The 22,739-nt window shown below is 36.3% G+C and overlaps 1 protein-coding gene across 3 annotated transcripts in view; it reads right to left on the reverse strand.

Annotated features, from left to right (window-relative positions):
- The window catches only part of Srpk2 (SRSF protein kinase 2), a 204,506-nt gene that overhangs the window by 107,217 nt on the left and 74,550 nt on the right, over positions 1-22,739 (reverse strand). For all 3 annotated transcript variants that reach the window (XM_047561613.1, XM_047561612.1, XM_047561611.1), the window contains exon 3: positions 12,855-12,918. In XM_047561613.1, the coding sequence (XP_047417569.1) occupies positions 12,855-12,918 (64 nt within the window). The remainder of the gene's footprint in view (positions 1-12,854; positions 12,919-22,739) is intronic.

The raw sequence follows: 22,739 nt of genomic DNA on the forward strand, positions 1-22,739 counted from the left end.
GGATGTTGAGAAAAACGAACACTTTCACGTTGTTGGTGGGACTGTCAGCCACTATGGAAATAAGTATGGAGGTCCCTCAAAAGATCAAGCATGGAACCACCATCTGACCCACTCCTTGGTATTTATCCTAAAGAATTAAATCACCATACTATACTAATACATACATAGCCATGTTTATTCACAATAGCCAAACTATGCAACCAGCCTAAGAGTTCATCGGTGGATGAATGGATGAAAAAAAATTCCTAAACAGTCAGAATTATATTTAAATACTCCTCCCTTTGCCTAAGAAACTGCATAGTTCTGTTCAGATCTTCAATAGATGTACTTTTAAAATGTTAGCAGAACCATAAAAATTCAAAATTCAAAATTAAAAAAAATTGACAAAATTTCTAGGAAAATGCTTAATCTGCATGACATTAACACTTTTCTACACATAAACCTACAATAAATACATGATCTGAAGAATCAAAACACTATTAATGTGAACTCCTGCCTCAGTCTCACTGCAAACCATGTCAACCATGTTCAAGCCCTGCAGAAAGAAAAAAATTAATTCGACGCTTTTGCCTTAAAATCCTATTTTAAGCTAGTAGAATTTAAAGGCTTGAAATGTGATAAGTGGTAAGATGGCAAACAAACAACATTTTTCTCCTTAAAAAAAGGTAAAACTAAGTACCTTCTAAGAAATCAACTCAAGGTAACTATCAAAGGACAAATGAGTGAATGGAATTTCCTTTAAATTATTTTCATCAAATTTTTTTTAGTTGTAGATGGACACAATACCTTTATTTAAGTTATTTATGCGTGGTGCTGAGGATCCAAGCCAGTGCCTTACACATGCTGGCAAGCGCTCTACCACTGAGCTACAATCCCAGCCCTTCCTTTAAATTTTTAATGTGAGTTACAATAAAGGAAATAAACCATTTTACCCAGACAGTATAATATTGTCAGGATTGCTGGGCAAATAAATGAGAAAATGAATGAGTAGGGTGAGGCTTAAGAAATAAATCAGGGGGGTTGGGGTCATGGCTCAGTGGTAGAGCACTTGCCCAGCAGGTATGAGGTTCAATTATCAGCACCACATATAAATAAATGAGTAAAATAAAGTCATCTCATTATTTTAAAAAACAAACAAACAAACCAGGGCTGGAGTTGTGGTTCAGTGGTAGAGCACTTGCCTGGAACGTGCGAGGACCTGGATTCAATACTCAGTAGCACATATAAATAAAAAAATAAAAGATCCATTGACAACTAAAAAAATATGTAAAAATAAAAGACCAACCAATAAAGGAAAAAATATTATTTTCTAAATAAAAAATAAAAGTTAAAATAACAAAGAGTTCATTGGCTTTCTCACTGGAAAATAATGAGAATGGTTAGCTCAGTGGAACCTTAAATAAATATCAAAGCCTCTGTTGGTAGTCCATTTCTATGTTTAATACTCTCAGTATCAAGAAATTCACCTACCCTCTGTAGCACAAATGCCAAAAACTGCCATAATTTTTCTGCCCATTTACAGAGCAGATGAATAACTTCTCGCCATCAAGTCTACCACCTATCTTACAACCTTACATTCTAGAGGAAGCATTTCTTTAGACTTTCTTAACCTTTACCTTGTGCACAGAGGAGTGTGTGCACATTTTTAAAATCTGTAAATATCTCCTTTCCTAAAACCTTTCAGTGTTTCTGGGTGAACTTCAGCATTAAATTCAAAAGACCATTTTGGCCACCTGGACACAACATCCCTCTCCGTATTTTCATTGTTCCCTCCATCTCCTTCCCAATTTTATAGCATTATTTAGAGTTTCAAGATGGTCCTACCATGTTTCATTTCACCCTGACTTTTCACATGCTGTTTCCTCAGTCCACAATGTTAATCGAAGGAATCTGGACTTAAGAGTCCAACCATCTTCAGAATGTACAGAGCACCCCTTCCCTAAATAAAAAGATTCAAATTCCAGCAAGAAAAATGATCAGATCATAACTATACAGGTGATTAAATTTTGTAATATCACATTACTGAATACTAACCAATCCAAGGTCCTGGTTTAACACAGAGGGTTAAGAGGGGCTAATAATCCAGGCATTATCTTTTTTTAGAACAGCAAAAACCTAAAGTTAACCATCTGTATTAAATGTTTTGTCAACTGTCTGAAGTGAGAAGCTTGGATCAAATAACTTCTTGAAATCCCTTATAAAATTGAGATTCATAGCATAAACAGAATACCTAAGTTAGTTTCTCACTGATTTGTCACTTAACAACTCATCTCTAATAAATGGCACACTAAGTACACCTTTCATAAATGCTTGACTAAATGTAAGAATCTACTGCAGTCTTTTAGCTTGTCAAAGCTGATTGTACAGCCTTTACTTTCACTTATGCACACAAAAGAACAGCACAAATCATATCATCATTTGGCTTTATTAGAGGAAAGAGCTACAGGACAGAGAGACTGTGAAGTCAACACTGGTTAGCATGTTGTTCAATGCCACTTATACAACACCCAAAAAGAAACTGCTTCAGGATTCTCAAATGAGGGTTTAAGTTATAAAGGTCCTTCTGTGCGCTGCCAGGGAAAATATAAGTGTATATGTATGCACCTTTCTGAAGGGCAATTCAACACTGCCTATCAAGAGCCTTATACGCTAGCTTTACAAGTGATTCTACTTCTAAGATCAAGAATCAATAAGTGAAATTATGATGGTACATTAATCTATATCATGAACTCAGTCCTATGCAGCCTTTAAAAATTAAACTATAATTAAACTATGCTATTGCCAGGCACAGTGGCACTAGTCTGTAATCCCAGTGACTCAGGAGGCTGAGGCAGAAGGATCTAGAGTTCAAGGTCAGTCTCAGTAACCTAGCAAGAACTTGTCGCAAAACAAAAAATTAAAAAAGAGCGAGGAATGTACCTCATTGGTAAAGAACTCCTGGATTCAATTCCCAGTACAAAAACTGTGTACACACGTGCACACATAAGATTATTTTAAAACACAAGAAAATCATAAAAGTGTACAAAGCCAATTCCAAAATCATTGGTAATTTTGATCCTGGACTTTACTGTTGGTGATAATGTCACTATTATAGTACTTCTGCTTGGTTTTTACAGATCTACTTAGACTAAAACAAAAAACTGAACTAAGAACAAAATATTGAATCATGGTAACTTCTTTAATAAAAGCATGTGTTTTTTATAACCTTTTTATCTGAAATTTCTAAAACAAATATTTCTTTCAAGATATATGAAAATGGTTACATTAACATAATATAGTTAGATAAAAAGGTTTAGTTATTCTCCTAGAAAAACTAGTCCCCTTGTTCTTTTTTTTTTTTTTAAAGCAGTGCTACTTTTTTCCTTTGTTTGGCTGTAAGTAAACAAAGTTAAACTTGTTAGTCACGTTTAGTAACTGCCCAGCAAATACCACATAGTTGGGTGTGTATCTGACTATTCTTTAACATAACCACCTACCCCCACCTCCACTTTCTCTGACCCTGTTTTCTGCTGCATTGTAGGTAGTCTTTTAACTAGCCTCCATGTTTTTTTCTGTACAGAGGAGTAGTGGGGGGGGCTTGGGAGGCTGGGGAGAAGAAGGGAAAATGAGACAAGGATGAGATGGCAGCACTAAAAAGAGAACATCATTCTACCTCTGTAGTTTTCAAATTATTTCTAGAAGTATAAGTTTCACCATAGTGGTTATTAAATATTTGTAGAACAAAAGAATGATACTCAATTTGAAAAATTTATATCTACCAGAAGCCCTTCCTCTTCCAAAGAGCTAAACTTAGTAAACTGTGGTATCTTCGTATGTAGTTCTTAGAGCAGTGATCATGAGCGTTTGGCACATCTGAAAAGTTGCAGAGATCTAGAGACAGTGTGAAGTTTTACTTGTATGCCTTCAATTTATAGATATAACACTTAAGATTTGAAAATCCCTTACAATAAATCTTCACAAGTCTGTGGCTCACATATTGTGAACTACTGTGCTACAGCACAAAAGAAAAACATTTACTGTGAGCTGAATCTTAGTGTCAGATACTCTACTTCTGAGATTGCAATGAGTCTTGGTTTTTTAATTTGCACCACCATCAGAGAGATTTGACATGAAAATCCAAACTTTCAACTTCTAAAAAAAGCAGAAGAGCTGAGAAACCTTGGCCTATATTTCCACATGCCAGTTATCAGTCACAGCAGATCAGGAATCACTCATTTGCTGTGGCCTTGGTAAGCAGCTGTGTTTGTAAGCCTTTTGCCACACCTCTGATCTTTTAAAGTTTTCCAGAAATGCAATTATGGGTTATATGAAATATGCCCACTGTGGCACCATCCATGACACAGTGCTCAGGACTGAATGCCAAAAGAAGTGAACCAAGCCATTCAAGAGAAAGTCACTCAACAACATATCTTCTGTACAATTTCTGTATACCAATAGTCTGTATAAATCCTACATGTTTGTGCTGCCTTTGTGGCTCTAATGTAGATTTCAAAATCACTGAGTAGAGTCTAGAACAATTGCTGATAAATGCTGGGTAAATGAATAACAAATATAATCTACTAAAATTAGTCTTGTTTTTTCCAGCCCTTGTACGTAAAGGAATCTGCACTACGGTTAAGAGTTTTTTGTTGCCAGTGTTATTATAATATCAGCTCACATTTGTTCAGAACAGTTCATGATAAATTCATCGTAATCTATAACTTGAAGTAAAGAGGAGGTGCAAGTATTGGTATGCAGAATGACCTGAGGTGGTATCTGTGACTTGGTATTGAATCATACTCAATCACTTATGAAAGAGGCTACTTCTTTAGTCCAAGAGTCTTTTAATTTGAGTCTATCAAAAAGCAAGCCTCGCTTTTTGGTCTAACACATATTTATGCCCCTTTATGATACCTGACAATTTAATTTCTCTTGTGGAAATAAGAACATGTGGCTGAGGTGTGAAGTCAGACAATAGGATCTAGACAGGATTTGTTTTTTCAAGGTAATGATAACTGTTTCTCCATTTCTAGTAGGATATAAAGATTCCTTTTCAAAGATTAGTTTTTTAAAAAATTAAAATTTTTGTGTATTTTATTACAATTAAATGTAAGTAAAATGGCATGATAAAGTAATTATCAGTATAGTGTGGCGTGCAAAGGTGACAAAAACCAACAAAGTGATTCACAAAATACTGACATTAGGGAATAAATGACTATGGCTTAACATTGCTGTTTTGGCAGAGATATATAAAGTGGTAAGATTTAATCTCCATTTTAAATGAAAACAAATGCAAAAGAAGTAATGATAAACTACATTTTCATGGTGATCAAAAACTGAACATTTGCAACCTTGACACTTCAAAATAGTTAACGTCAATTAGTGTGTGATCGTAATTTAATGATCTATGTCAATACCATAGAAATACACAACACCCTACACCAAAAGTCTTCCCGCAAAGTTTGTAACATGTTAGCTGCAAATGACAGAAACAGATGTGACAAATGCTATCATGGAGAGGCACACAGTCCTGGAAGAGCTTATAATCGGTGTAATCTATTATAGGGCTTTCTTGAGATGGAGAATATAGAAATATCATCAAGAGAACTGTGAGCTGGGGAGACCAGGACCTTGGGGTATAGGTGCTCACTGGTCCAGACACAGAGTTCTACCTTTATCCCAAGAACCATGGGAAGGCGGGTGGATGCTTTCAAAAGAAGAGGGAGCCAGGCATGGTGGCACACTTGTAATCCTAGTTACTTAGGAGGCTGAAACAAGAGGATCACAAGTTCAAGACCAGCCCTGGGAATTTGGAGGCCATCATGGTCTCAAAATAAAACATAAAAAAGGGCTAGGGATGTAGCTCAGTGGTGAAGCATCCAAGTTCAATCCCTAGAATGAAAAATAAAACAACAAAATTTTCTGAAACTTTTTAAAAATAAATAAAAGCAGAATGACCAACTTAATCAAATCTACATTCTAAAAGGTTTGCTTTAGCTGTACTATGAACAACACTCCAGAGAAGCACTAGAAATCAGACAGAATCAAAGTTTAAATCAATCTCAAACAGAATAATTTAGAAAGTACTACATTCAAATCAAATAATAATGAACAGAAAGGCAGCTCAGACAATTGTCCTATTGTTTTTTAACTGAAATTAATTAACAGTACATTTTAATTTCATTTAGATATAAGATATAGAAATTATAGAGGCTAGGTAAAACCTGAAATTTGAAAACTTTATAACATATCAAAAATGTCATGATTTCTTGGTTAGACCTAAGATGGCCTACCTACCTCAAGGGGTGAGATTTCAAGTAGAAAAGCTTAGAGCTCAAAAGAGGGGGGCCCCAAGGATGGAATGGCTAAGCACCAGTAACTGAGGCCCAGATTCACTTCCTCAGTTTCTAAACTGGGATTTTTCTTACATGTTTTAAGATAAGTTTCTAATAAGGTTTAACTGAGGGCTGGGGGTGTAGTTCAGTGATACAGCACTTACCCTGGATACACAAGGCTCTGGGTTTGATTCCCAGCACTTGGAGGAGGGAGACTTAACTCAAAAGAAGATTTTGCTATTAAAACCAAACCAAATCTGAAAACTAATGTTAACATATATAGCCTCTAGGATCTGTTAAGAAAAGATTACAATCAGCCCAAAGGAAAGCAGTACCTCAGACAACTACACCCCTACAGTGCTTTTCTGGTTAAACTTCTAACGATGACCTCCTTTGTGAACATCAGCACCCAGAAACAGTCCTCTGTTTGCTTATCCTTCTCAAAATGGCCCAAACTCTGAGTGACATTGGCACACCCACCAGAATGCTAACAAGAAGAAAGAGGGAAAGGAAGGGAGACAAAACATACAATACCAAGTTGGCAAGACCCTAGAGCACAACTGCTGGGAATACAGACTGGCACACTCTGGAAAACCGGCAATATCCAGTGAAATTCCCCAACTCCTACTCCTAGGAATGGACTCAAGAGAAATGCACATACAGGTTCATTTACCAAAAGGCGGACATATAGATGCACACAGCAGCACTATTCCTAATAACCACAAACTACAAATATCCCCAACACCCATCAATAGTAAAATGGATAAACTGAAGTATATGCATGCAATGAATATTGTAAAGTAGTAAGACTGGATCAACTGTAACTACACATAACATGGATGTCTCTCACATAGATAACACTGGGAGATGGCAGACCAAAAGCTCATACAGAGGGTTTTTATTTATAAAACTGTTCAAAAGTAGAAACTGCCAGTTGTGACGAATGCCTGTAATTCTAGCTACTTGGGAGGCTGAAACAGGACGATCAGAAATCCACGGTCTGCCTGAGAAACTTGGCAAGACCATCTCAAAATAAAAAGGTCTGGGGATGTAGCACAGTGGTAGGTGCCTGCCTAGCATCTGCAAGGACCTGGGTTTGATAGAGGAAGAAAAAAGAGGGAGGACAGGAAAAAAAAAAAAAAAATCACAGCATTAAATATTAAGAACATAAGACTTCTATAAATAGATACAGCAAGAAATCTTACTAACTCTACATGTGACAAAGACTTTTTAGGTAACCACACAAAAAGCATAAACTACAAAAAATTAAAAAGCTAAATTTCAAAATGATTTTATGATTCACGCATTTTCCCATGTCTTCAATAAAAATGCTAATTAAATAAAAACAAAATAAGCATAAGAATTGAGTGGAAAAGGAACACCACAATCAGCCACTGTGCCATCTCAATCTACCACTTGGGGGAAAAACTCTGTCCTACAAGCACCGGCAACATGGCGCAGGAGCAGGGATTCAAACATGGAACAATAGTTATCAGTAAGTGTTTGACCTGGTCTTTGTGTTGGAAAGAGGTGAGAAGTGGGGGAGAAAAGTGAACAAAGAAAAAAATCTTAGGCTCTCCTGCCAGTCAGTAAGTACGCACCACCAAGACATGGCGAAAAATACATTCAACGTAAGAGCAAATGAAGTCCTAGACCCTTTTTCATCGAATATCCTTCTTTCACTTGGTTCCTTCCATATTTTTTTTAATTCTCTCCTTGTTACTTTCTTCATTCTCCCGGGTTTCTCTGTTTGCCTTCTCCATCTGTGCATCACTCTCACATGTTCTTTGTCTCGTCACATAAGAAACTCCAAACAAGAAAGGGAATTAAAGTACACAAAAGAAAATTTTACAAGGTGTGTATTTGAAATGCCCTTATATTGTGCAAAGGAAAATATACAATCTCTATCACTTCTCACCAATCCTTTATATTCAGCAGTGGTAAAATATAGGCCACAGTGTAACATTATGGCCCTTTCTCCCTCTCCGTTTCTACTCTCCTGAACAAGCAGCTAGCAATTTGTGAACTCAGTATTTGCTACTTATGTGGGACAGTAATGAAATAAAAGAGTACTTCTTATCTATTCTAGCATAAGACCCACCCTTTATAATTAAATATACGGAACACCACCCTCACCACACCCCCACACCCACATAAATAAGTGATTCTGTTAAGAAAATGCAAACCTACAGGGCCTTGTTACTTAGTTATTAAACTTTAGCTGATTGTAGACTTTACTGGTTACAACATCAATTTACATTTAACACTAAGCCGATGGACACAAGGTTAAGTGTAACTTAGAAACCCTCCCCCCTCACAAACTCCTCAGTCCTGCCTGGGCTGGCCTAAATGGACTGGGAATAATAACTGAACACTCTAGGTTCAACTCTTCCTTATTAAAGAATTGCACACTTTTTTTTATAAGAGTTCATTGAAAAAGTAGCAATATAGTTTAACAAAAATGTTAGTACAGCAAAAATGTTTTCTGTTTCTTCAGGATCTTCTGGGATGATCTGTCACAGTCCTCCAACACACATTCCTTCTATACACCACACACACATACACACCTCTTGCTCATTCTCCTCCCTCTTTCCCTCTTTCTGTTAAGAACTTAGAAATGGAACCTGAACAGTTTAATAAGTGATTACTACCCTTTTCCCACTTATTATGATTACTACTATTCCTCCTCTTCACCATGTGCTTGACCTAATAATCCCCAGGAGTCTGCAGCTAGGGAAGGATAAAAATAAATAACAGAAACTTGACAACTTTTTTTCATGAAATATTCAATTTGTTAAGTTCAATGGAAGCAGACAAGGAGGTAAAACTGCCCATCACTGTATCCACCATGTTTAAGATGAATGCATTAATTCATTCAACTGACACTCAATTAAAAAAAAATAAAAAGGAAAAAGGGAAAACTTGAGGACTTGGGGGTGTGGTTCAGTAACAGAGTACTTGCCTAGAATGGGTAATGCCCTGGGTTTGATGCCAATACGGGGGTGGGGGACAACTAACTTCGTAGAATTTACTCCTAAAATCTCCTGAAGAGTACTCTCTTTGCAGCAGATGTGGCTTCCTCTTAACTGGCCATAATACATGATTTGCTTTTTATTCATCATCAGATATTTATTATTATTAATAATAATTCAGTGAAGTTCTCTAATCTTTTTGTTTTGGGGGAGCAGGATAACTGGGGACTGAACCAAGGAGTGCTTTACCACTGAACTACACCATCAACCCTTTTTAGGGTCTCAATAAGTTGCTCAAGCTGGCCTTGAACTTGTGATCCTGCCTCAGCCTTCAAGTTGCTGGGATTACAGGCAACTACAACTTATGCCTGGTTTCTGCTCTTAATTTTTAAAATGAGTAAGTTGGAATTTTTCTTTTCAAAATATAAAACCATTGCTGGGGATATAGCTCAGTTGGTAGAGTGCCTGCCTCACATGCACAAGGCCCTGGGTTCAATCTCCAGCACCACAAAAAAAAAAACACTAAACTGTAACTTTTGTAAGCCCATTAATTTTGGTCTATGAGTCAGCCATTCTCAACAGAAGCACTCATTGCCACCCCTACAAAATAATGCTCTGTGGACCTCCAGTTTTATTAAAGGAAAAAAAAAAAAAAAAAAAATTCAAGGTGGTATTAAGAACTGCTGGGAAAACATATAGTCTAATTTAGCCCCCGAAACAAACTAAAATCCCATTATAATTTCACTTGAAATCACATTTTTATCTTTCGATGAAGGCAGTATCAAAGTCTACAAAAATAAATTGCTTACTTTTTATTTTGCTCTTCTCATTTTATATAATTGTTTAAACAAATAATTCAACTAATACACTTCTCACAAGATTAGCAATTTCCACAGGTTAAAAATATGAGATGAAAATATTAGAACCATCACATCACAATTTCCCTATGTATTACATTTTGTATTTAGAAGTGCTGTTTCTCTGCTCTATTCCCTGAAATATCAAAAGATCATTTTACATTTTAAGAACAAAATCGGCTGTGCTGAATGGCAGCTTTTAGTTTCACATACACAAGGAGCTTCTCCCCTCCTTAAAAAAAAAAAAGTCAGGTTTCTTTACCCTTCCATCCCATAGATACTTAGAAACACTGAAAATCCCAAATACCTTTAAAATACAGAGGTCACTATGCCTCAAACTACTAATTTTAAGTTTTAAAAACAGGCACGGGTGACACACACTTATAATCTCAGCAACTCAGGAGGTTTAGGCAGGAGGATGGCAAGCTCAAAGACAACCTGAGAAACTCAGGGAGACCCTGACTCAAAAATTAAAAATAAAAAGGGTTGGGATGGACCTCAGTGGTAAAATGCCCCTGAATTCAATCCCCAGTATTATAATAAGTAACTAGTAATAATAACTAAGTAAGAATAGAAAATTTTAGGGCCAGGGAGATAGCTCAGTGGTAAATCACTTGCCTAGCATGCATGAGGTCCTGGGTTCAATCCCCATCACCACATTAAAAAATAAACATTTTTTTTTAAAGAACAGAAAAATCTAAGAGTCAGTGCAAAGATTTTTTAAATGCACTAACTGGTGAGCTAAGAATTGAAGAGTGTGGGTAAATGCTAGATACTTTAAGGTATGACAATATCAGGGAGGACTGACAATATCAGGGAGGACACAGTGTAATGCCATTAATTTTTTTTTTCAAGTTCTTTTTTTTAAAAAGCCAAATGATATAACTAATCATTATAGTATAACTTATAATAAAAGGGAGGGGAAAAGGGTATTTTCTGATTTTAATATATTAATTCTTGAGCTTATAAATGTTATATTGATCCATAAGCTACATTCATCACCCTTTAAGTCAGCATATTACAACCACCTAATACTACTAAAACAATAAAGTAAGCTCCACTAGAATTGCTTATAACATTATCAGCACAGTGGTTGATTTCTAAACTTCAAAGTCAGAACCACATGCGTCCTGGCTTTCCTTCAAATGAGCACAAGAGACTAAGCAAGTAAATAAAATCACCAAAAAAATTTAGAATATCTTAACTTTACCTATTTCTAGTTTGTTTCTCAATAATACTCATCCACTCGGTCCCACCCTCCATTTACCCACAGAGAACTCATGATACTACAGAAGGCTAACACAATCACTGCTGCCATCTCATTAAGTACATTCTTCCTGCCACTGGGACTGTTCACTACTCAACTCCACTTTCTCCCCTCCCACCACCACCATTTTAATGGCAGAATATTCACAAGGCAGAAAACTGGGTTTCACCTCAGCAAACAGAATACTTAAAATCAGATGGTCGGCCTTAAAAACAGAAGTTAGAAGCCACATAAAAATAATCAAGTGACTCTCAACTTTTCTATTTTCAGTCTCTACAGAAAGCAGTAACATCTAATTATACTAATAAATCTCTATAGCATGATCACTTTGCCATCAGTTCATCTCCTTCATAGACTAGTATACTTTAAGTTAATCCATTTTGCAGTGGTAGGTCCTTCAACTCTTATTTATTCCCAGGGTTTTTCCTGCATCATTCCCTAAGCACCAAATTATTGCTCTACAATATTCTCCTAAATTTTAAATCTATGAAAAAAGATAACCCTGAAAATTAACCATAGAAGAGATAAATCAATACACCTTAAATACAATATCAACATTAGGTACATACTATTGGATAACCAAGAGAAAGGTAAGCATCTATGGTATAACCAAGAACCTCAAATTAAAACATTATGTAGTATATACAATTTTGGTAAACAGAAGTAAACACAGTATTTACATATCAAAATAGGGAACTCTAGACTCATTTCGGACTATCTAAAGATAAAAATATCTTAAACTCTGTTTGTAAGGCAAAATAGTCATTTTAATGAAATATCTCCTTACAGGTATAATCATATGATTGACAGGTAAAATAATTGCTTTAAAAATACTTCTGAGTCATTTTGTCCTTACCTGCAGGCATGAACCATTACTGCATGCAGTGACTGTTCCATTTCCTAGCACAGACTTGAAGAAGCATCATATCTCTCTTTCAGAATGTGACTAATCTGTGGGTTTGCAATTCCTAAGCTATTTACAAATGGCACTCCCTTTCCACATAAGAAAATATTTGTTACAACCAAAAATCAAATATTTTTAACCTAAGTCTCTTACAAATAACCTTGGTAATTCTGTATAGCAACAACCTCAAAATACAGGAAGAAAATCTAGTAGTAGTATTTCCTTAAAGAAAGCAAGATTTTTGTTTGTTAAATTATTTTGTAAAGCCTTCAACAGCTGTCACACATAAACCAGCGGTCCGCTGTGTTATGGTGTGCATGCTGCAGCTGATTAGGCTTCACTATTAAAAAAAAAAGAAGAAAAAATCAATTAACCTTCGCAAAAGCAGAACCGCTTCCCCAAATACACATCTTCAATACAGCACAATACCAGCATGCAGTACAATACGTTATGTAGCAAACTTGACAAGAAAAAAAAATGTCCTGTTTGTTTCTTAGAAGGCTACACCATTAATTGTTCATGCAAGAGATGTAGCTGTACCTTTCTGAAGAGGACGACTTCTCAGAGTTAACTGACATCAGCAGCTCAATCTTCTGCTTGATTTCTGGAAAAATCAGAAAATATTCACAACCAAGATTGCCTGCCCTTGCTTCCAAGCCTTATATCAAGAGATTTTTCTTCTCTAATCCCTTTTGTTCAGAATGAGGCCACAAGATTCACAGTACTTCTGTTAGGACTGGGATTCAATGGTGCTATAAAGGGAAAAAGCTCCAGAGGCATCAGGCCTTGCTAAACTATGCACATGACTGTTTATGAAAGCAGGAAGTACCATTTCATTTAAGCAGAGGGGTGTTTTCTTTTTTAAGGTAGAACTTGCATGGCTCTAGAAGATGATTTTAAGTTTAGCAAATTAAAATACAAACAAGAAATGCTAACATCAGAATTCAATATACTGGATAATTTGATAAGCCTGGATAATAATGTTTCAGACTATGGTGAACAAATATGCAACCCTTGGCTGCTTCTATTTCACTGGCCCTAAAAAATATGGCTCAGTGAATCATTTTTGTCACTTAAGAATGAAATATTAAAACAGAATTCCAACTTAACGATTAAAAATGCTTGACCTTTGTAAAAATTTCTTGTTTTTCATTAAAGATACAGCTAATATCTAGTTCCTAGCTCCGTTAGGAAAAGACTTGTTATTTTACACCTTAATTTTCCCCTCCTCCTTCACAGTACAGTACAAGTGAACAGCAACACCCAGTTACCGAGCAGAGATAACATTCTTGTCCTTTTAGGAAAGGACTGGCAATGCCATCTACAACAGAAAAGTAAGCACCAGTTCAACTTAATTAAAAGATAATTGTTCATACTGCTCTGGAAAGGAAGTAACAGACTAAAAGGGAAGGGTGAAAATAAAGAGGGAGAAGGAAGAGATGAGGGGAAAAAAAATAACACACTTCCTTTAAAATGCCAACGACTGATCTAATGCACATAATTTTAAGTGAATAAAACTAACACAGTCCTATTATTTCATATGTAAGGCTGTTTTCCTATTCCTAAAAAGTATTTCTAACTCGATCTTAAAAATTAAAGTATGTTGTCATAATAATAAGTTCACATACTAAAAATAAAGCACAGTGCCACTGAAATGCTATGAGCAGTCTCAGGATTTCAAAGTAGACCTCAATAATTTTTCCTTTTTTATTTTTTAGAGACAAACTAATTCTGATGTTTAAAAAATGAAATCAAAGTTGAATATGAGAAAATTTAAAGGAAAAAGGAATAAAAATTAGTTGCATAAAATGCAATGGACCTGTAGAGGAATAACCTCTCAATGTAGTTAAAATAAGGTTTTTCCAATTGTCTAAGCTTATTTTCATCCAATAAGCATTACAGAACTGGTAACAACTGGGATGAGAAATAAACTTACCTTCAGCATGCTAAGGTGAATTACAGAGCTGCACAAATGGTGCCATGGTGAACACTAGTGAAGACCCCTTCCCCGCCCACCCGCCCACCCCATATTAAAAAGAACAGACTGTTTAAAAGCTCCAGCTCTGCCTTGGATTTAAGAAAAGGCTTCTCCATCATTTTTAATAGCATGTGACCTTGGGGATATTACATAAACTCTACAAGCCTCTCTCTCCTTCCCTGTAAAATGGGGATAATAATTCCTACTTGAAAGACTGCTGTGAGAATTTATTGAAATAATCCATGAAAAGTTCAGTAAGTATTGTGCTTGGCATGTGGTAAGCCCTCCTTTGTCCATTATTATGCAGTGTCTATTCCCCCCAATATTTACTGAATGAGTCAATGAAGCATACAGACCTTGCCCAATTTTAAATAGTTTTCCCATAGTTTAAATTCACTTTTTCCTCCTTGTCATCAACCTCAACATAAACCTTTTTATATCACTTGAGTGTTAACTGTGGAAGTTTAATCTGTATCTCTGATTCCCCTTCTAGAGAATTACTTACTTTATCAACTAGCTGCTTTGAAAATAAGATCACTCTTAAATCCATCTTCATTGTGACTATTTTTTATTCCAAAAAATAAACAGTTCATATTTCACATATCTATATAAAATTAGTGCACTTAAGATTACAAAGTTCAAGATTAAATTACACAGCTCTAATGATATTTATGCTCATCTTGTAAACATTAAGAAGAAAAGTTCAAGCTATAAACCATTTTATGGTTTGATGACTTTGGGAGCCAAAGAGGACTCTAGTAATAGATGAAAAGGATCCCAACGTTATTTTTGCCAAACAGTCAGATTTGTTTATACTTCCAAAAGAACAGAAAGATTCAGGAATGTTGAAAAACACCGCATCAATATCATATGCCGTGAAACACATGTATTCCATCTATGTTATTATCCATACTCTCCCTGGGTATGGTATTCCCCACATTAAGAATTTCAAGGTATGGGGTTGTGCCTCAGTGATAGAGACTTGTCTAGCATGTATGAGGCACTGGGATCGATCCAAAGCACCCAAAAAACTAAATAAAAAAATAAAGGTATTGTGTCCATCTACAACTAAAAATAAAGAATTTCAGAAGTCAATTCCACTAACTTCAATTCCATACAACATCCACCATAATCCTGGGAGACTCTCATTGTCCGTACTGCACTGATGAACCTTGGCATCCTGAATCAAAGGGCTTCTGAACCTCCGTATCACCTGAGTCACCCATTCCCACCGCCACATTTAGCACAGTCTCTTATACATACTGCAAATATTTTCCTACAATTAGTCGACTGTTTTTCAACTTATTAATTACTCCTAGGGTAAGATCTGAAACCATACACTCTATTTTTCTGCTATTAAGTCAACCAATTTTTTAAAAAAATTTTTTTAGTTGTTGATGGAACTTTATTTATTTTTATGTGGTGCTGAGAATTGAACCCAGTGCCTCACATGTGCGAGGTAAGTGCTCTATCTCTGAGCCACAACCTCAGCCCAATCTTTTTCTTTATAAATTCTAGTCTATTAAATTTGGAAGATCTTTTCCACATCAACATTTTTTTAATATCCTATTTTATGGTAGCATTCTACAAGTATCCTTCTAGAATTTATTCTGGTCTATGAATTGATAATAGAGGTCCAGTCTGATTTTGTAAGTCACATTTTAAAACCATACACCACACTCTACCCCCACAATTTTAAATGGCTCTCTTCACCACCACTCTTTGGTTCTTCCAAAGTGGTCTTACACCTTGCAATTAACTATTAATTCAACGACCCACAATCTACTTTATATTTTTAGAACAATTAATGTTTTTTTAAAAAGTTTATTAACCTGAATGTTTCCCTGTAATTTTCATCTGTATTCCCTCTACAATCTATCCACCACTCTGCTACATTTAAACAGTGCTCCAAAATGCTTGACAGTACATTGATCAGTTCCTTCTGTATCTTTCAGTCTCTAATCAATCCTTTGCCACTGCCCTGATGATTCCAGTCCTACTCCCACCTAAAGACCACATTTTCTTGCCAGGCACAGTATTGTACACCTATAATCAACTCCAGAGGCTAAGGCAAAGAGGCTCCCAAGTTCAAGGTCAGTCTCAGCAACTCAACAAAACCCCATTCTCAAAATTTAAAAAGCTATGGATATAGCTCAGTAGTAAAGTACTCTGGGTTCAAAGCCAGCACTACACCCCCCCCCCAAAAAAAAACTTACTAATTTAACAACAAAAAATAAGTAGTTCCTGTGTATGTTGAATAAACATTTTAGTTATGGCTAATCTGATTTAGTTATATAACTTTGACTTTAATTTCAAAATAACATTATAGGAAATGATTAATTTCTAAAAAATATTACAAGTTTTATTTTTTGTTTGTCTTCCCTGAGACAGAGTTTCCCTGTTGCCCCGGCTAGCTCTGAACTCCTAGACTCAATCAATCCTCCTGATCCTCATGTCTCAACTTCATGAGTAGCTGGAACTACAGGTATAAGTCACCTCACCCAGCTATGGTTTATTCTTTTAATGCCTTATTTTTATAATTCTCCTCATACTCTAGGTCCTTTACAGGATCATCAACTTCCACCCAGTCCTTAAATGTTGGTGATACCGGCAGGACTCTCTCAGTCATTCACCAACCCTTCTTCTATCTACGCCCTTGATAAAAATGACTATATGAGGGCTGGGGTTGTGGCTCAGTGGTAAAGCACTCACCTCGCATATGTGAAGCGCTGGGATCGATCCTCAGCACCACAAAATAAATAAATAAAGTAAAGGTATCGGGTCCAACTAAAACTAAAAAAATATCTAAAAAGAAGACAATATGGCACTGATGAAGATCATACATGAACTGCTAACCCAATACACTGCTACAACACAACCTAAAACAATGCATCCTCCAACCTCTACTAGACATTTCTTTCCAGTCACTGAATTCCTTGAACACAATGTCTACAACTGAATTCATCAACTTTTCAACCTTATGTTCCTATTTGTAATTCTCTCCGTGTGTGTGCATGCAGGCAAGCACGCACATTTGCACACGCACACTCAAGGTTTTAAACCAGGGTCTTGGCACTCTCCACTGAGCTCCACCCACAGCCCACCCCACTTTGTAGTCTTCAACTCAGTAAACTGCATCACCACTGCCCTTCCAAGCCACAAGTTCTGAAGAATCCCAGACTAATCCCCTAACTCTTTTGAGATATAATTTCCAACATTTTCCCTTTTTTATATATTGAACACTATTGGTAGTTCCCCAAACACATCAAGCTTTTTCATACCACTAAATCCGTTATACATTTTCCTCTCCCAGAAATATCACTGTCTAGTTCACCTCCTTTACATACCCAACTCATCTTTCTAACCTCAGCCTCAAATGCTACCTCCTCCTAAATGTCTTCTCAGACAAAAGTTTACCTCTTCTGCCTCCCTATATATTGTAAATACTTGCATTACACAATTACTAAAATATATCAATTTCCTTTCTGACTCTGTTAGCTGCCTTAAGGAATGGGACCTGGATTTTCATTTCAATTCACAGAACCAGCGTATCACAGAGACACAACGTGATGATTCCTTCATAGTCTTCTTAGCCAGTTCTAGTAAATCTAATTAGTATTAAAGTTACAATCTACCTAAGCTAATTTGCGTTTTCTTAAATGTACACTTCGAAATAGGCAGTTAAACCACGTGAGTTTATAAAGGAAAAATATGAAAAAAAAAAGATAAATAATTGGAGTCAGACACATTTTTCACCTATTTCAAAGGAGTATTATCTCTGAGACCTATGCCTAAATTTTCACAGACCCTAGCAATCCAAGCAAAACATTCTGCATTCTTTTCAAACACTGTTATGTATCTCCAATCAATTAAAATCATCACTACTCATCAGCTTTCTTGATTAAAATAATTCGTTGGTCTGTGACATCATATTCTTACACATCACCTAATATACCAATAAAAGAAAAACCAGTTCACTCAAATTCCCCTATTCATTCACTTGTACCCAACCCAAAGGCCTTCCTCATGATACCCTTTTGTTCTTGTTTTCCTTCACACCTTAAGAGATACTCAAATTTCACAAGAAGACAAACAACTCTTTAGTTAATGGCTTCCTATCTCTAACATTTCCTTTTACATTATATAACACACTGAGGTTTAGAACTCCTGTATTAGGGCTAGGAGTTCGGGGCTGAGACAATTCCCAAAAACCCTGATAGAGGGTGGCAGATGACCAATACATACTGTCAGATGAAGTCCCAACAAAGGAAGCACCACGAAGGTGCTAGGGAGGGAATCAGGCAATACTGAATCCACCCAGAATTCTAAGAGTGATGGTAACATAAGAAACATGGATGTGAGCTGGGGCTGTAGCTCACTGGCAGAGGGTTTGCCTAGTATGCATGAGGTACTGGGTTAAAAATAAACAATAAAATAAAGGCATGTTGTCCATCTACACCTAGAAGGAAAGGGAGGGAGGGAGGGAGAGAGAAGCCATGGACATGATGTCATCCTGCATCACCTCCACCACGGCACATCCAGCATGGCCCCTGACTTTTCGTAGAACCTGAAAAAGATAGTTACTAGGCAAAAAGTTCTACCTAAATCCTGACAAATGTAATAAACTTCCTTTCACTTGCCAAATTCCTTACATAACCATCCACAAACCTGATTTTACTTGGGATGTACATAACGAAGGTTTTTAAAAATTGCTGCCTTATATTTATGAGGAGTCATTTTGGGCTACAAGGAAAACGTGTATGCAAAGGTAATTTAGATGACAGGGTAAAAATCAAAAATATACCTAGAAGTTGTTAGGAAAAATGCCACAGTAAACTTCTAAGCAAGGCTCTTCTTCAGAAGGCGGGGCAGCTCTCACTAAGTTTTTTGTTACCAGGTACTCAATGGGATTTCTCTCTACCATTAAGCTCCACTATTCTAGGATTATAATATGTCTCTGACTCCCAATTCCATTTCTCTTGTCACTACCAATTAACTGCTTCTCCTCTCTATTTCACACATTCACACTCTACTGCCTCAGGATGCACACTCATTGCCTAGGAGTGTATCTCTGACTCCCACTGAAATGCAAAAGTCCTGCACAGGCTTTTCTGTCTCTACGTCAATCTCCAATGCTACCTACCATCAGGAGCTAAGTATTAACATCCTGACTTGAAACTAAGAAACAGACAAATAAGAGACCTTTCATAAAAGTGCAAAAATAAAGCAAATCCTTTGAGATGTCCAAGAGGTTTATAATTAACTGACCAACACCTGGAAAGGCCATTCTAACCTAAAAAGGGTGTCCTTGTTTACTTAGTGTTTATCATTAAAGTCTCTATTATAACAATACACAGAAAAGCAAAAATTGTACAAACATAAAAATAATGTTAATGAGGTAATCATTCAAATGTCCCTGTTTATCACCAGTCTTTATCCCCACTTTTCAAAACCATTCACTGCCAGTCTCTCAGGATGGGCAAACATTCCAACAACTCAGCAAAATGCAAATGTAGAATAAAGTGAAAACTTAAAATTTGTGAATAAGGTAACATTTGATGAAAGGAATAGAAAATACTAAAGTTATGCTAGAATCCCAAAGGAAAAAATTCAACAAGGACAATAATATGCTAAATTGCCTCAAGAATTTGTTTTTGGGGGATGGGGGTGCTAGAGATTGAACCCAGGGCTTCAAGCACACTAGGCAAGCACTGTACCACTGAAGCACATCCCCAGACCAAAAATGAAAATAATTTTTTTAAAAGAATGATAATTAATTTACTTGATTAGGGCTGAAAGAAACAAAACCTTTACATAACTTACAAAAATGCTCTTCATTATGACTGCATTATAATCTAAAAGATGTCCAATCGTGTTGTTATACACATATCTTACTTCAATTAATATGAAATATATACCCAAAACAATCAACACTTGATACACTGTTTGTTCATTTTAACAAATCAGTACACATTTTTCAACTACAACTTAAATTTTGTTAAGTTTAACCTTGAGAATTTCATTTCCTTTTTCAAAATAAATTCCCAGGGCTGGGGATGTAGCTCAGTTTGTAGAGTGCCTGCCTCACAAGCACAAGGCCCTGGGTTCAATCCCCAGCACCGCAAAAAAAAAAACAAAAAAAACCTCAAAATAAATTCCCAATGTCACCCCCTTCCTTAAAAGCAGTCTTTTTCCATTATCAATTTTCCTCATGCTATAATTCCAAAACAGGATTGTATTCCTAAACCTTACTCTAAACTGCAATGGGACAGGGATGGAGGTAAGGGAGAAGTTAAAAGACATGTCTCAAACTGGTTAAGGAAGTTGGGCACAGTAGTACACGCCTCTAATCCCAGTGGCTCGGGAGGCTGAGGCAGGCAGATCTCAAGTTCAAAGTCAGCCTCAGCAACTTAATGAGGTCCTAAGTAACTCAGTTAGATCCTGTCTCTAAATAAAATACAAAAAAAAAAAAAAAAAAAGGGGGCTGAGAGCCCCTGGGCTCAATTCCCAGTACACCCCCCCAAAAAAAAAAAAAAAAAAAAGTTTGTTTTAGAACTCCAAGGCAGCTGCTATGCCACTTATCAGAAACTTCATTTATAGAGGAAATGTTTTTCTGTCACTTTTTAAATTGTTATTTATTCTGAGTATAATTTATAAACTAAGAGAAATACTAGTTTAAAAATTTTGCTATTTATTTCTAAATTCTAGTCCAAAAAAAGGTGAGTCAAGCCACCCAAATTTGAATTCCAACCTCCCCAACTCCAAGGAAGGTGTGAGTGAAAGTCAGCAAGAGAGTGAGCAGAGAAATCCCTGTTTAGATTGTCTATGCCATCCCAGACCTCAGATTTCTCAGCCTAAACACTACACTGGAATTGTTAAAACTTTGCAGGTTCATCAGACAGTATTTGTTACTAGTGTTTGGGTACTCTAGAATTCTGAGAACTAAATATGAAAAATATACTGAAATATAAAAATAGAAATGGTTAACTACATCCCCAGTTTTATTAGCTTCACCATCATCACTCTGTGAGCAAAGAAATGTAATAAAATTAATCCCTAAAAACTGTTACAGGTTTCTCACCACAGCAAAATTATCATTAATAGTTAATCTATCTTCTCAAAACAAAGGCACTGTTGGTAAAACAAAGTAACACAAGTTCTTAGATAACAGGAAGCTGTTACACTCGAGGTGTCATCCAAAGCTCTACTCACCATGAGGCCAAGTTTTAAAGCTTTCTCTGCAAAACTGCCTATTTCTAATACAATATACAAATTTTAGGAATTACATCACAGAATAAGACAAGTATTAAGTATTTAGCGTGTACAAGGTCCTGGGTTCAATATTCAGCATCTCATACACATATACACACACACACACAAAAGACTGAATTCATCAAGGCAACGAATGTATGCTTTCCAACCCCTTTGCCAAGCCAAGGCATATAAGAAATGTCATAGTTGGACATAGTGGCCCCTCCTACAATCCTAGCTACACCTGAGGCTGAGGCAGAAAGTTCAAAAATTCAAAGCCAGTCCGACCAAGATCCTGTCTCAAAATAAAATAAAAAGGACTGAGGATGTAGCTCAGTGATAGAGCACTTGCCCAGCATTTATGAGGCACTGGATTCAATTCTCAATATGGGGGGGAGGGTGGAGGCATATCAAAATAAGCTCATTTGTTTATTTATAAGAGGTACTAGGGTCCCTAAATCACACATCACAATTTTTAGACCTTAAAGAGGGAGACTGATGAGATATAATCTTAAGATTTCCATCTCTCTGCATTTCCTCAGTAGCAACTGGTACTGAGTTAGTTTGCTATCCTTGGCTGGTGGGGAAAGGAAAGTCACAAAAACATATAAGATGCTTCATTCTACTTGATCCATCAGACTTACCAAAGTTCTTTATATGAACTCATTTAATACTTTGAACATGTAGAAACTGAACCTCTCAAAGTTGAAGAAATTTGCTCAAGATCTCAGAGCTAATCAACTCCATCTAAAATAGCATCAAAAAGAATAAAATTCTTAGGAATAAATATTACTGTAACAGTGGTCCCACTTTACCTTTTAAACTGGCCCTCCTTGCTCTGAGGCCTATTTTAAGATTTTTTTGGAAGGGGTGGGGGTAATCAGGGATTGAATCAGGGATGCTTAGCCACTGAGTCAAATCCCCAGTCATTTTATTTTAAATTTTATTGATTGATTGATTGACAAGTTCCCTTTCCTAAGTTGCTCAGGGCTCTGAGGCCTATTTTAAAAGGAACATGTTTTTTCTTTTCCTCTTCTCCCTCTCCCCCTTCCTAACCTGGGGGCAGGGAACAAGACTGCCTTTTCCATCCTGGTCTGAGTTATCCGTCCTGAGCATACACCCACCACAGGAAAGATAAGTCACCAGAATATCTAGGAAGTGATTATCTCCCAAATTAACAAGTGAATTTCAACACA

Source organism: Sciurus carolinensis, chromosome 8, assembly GCF_902686445.1.
Source record: "Sciurus carolinensis chromosome 8, mSciCar1.2, whole genome shotgun sequence".
Classification (NCBI taxonomy): Eukaryota; Metazoa; Chordata; class Mammalia; order Rodentia; family Sciuridae; genus Sciurus; species Sciurus carolinensis.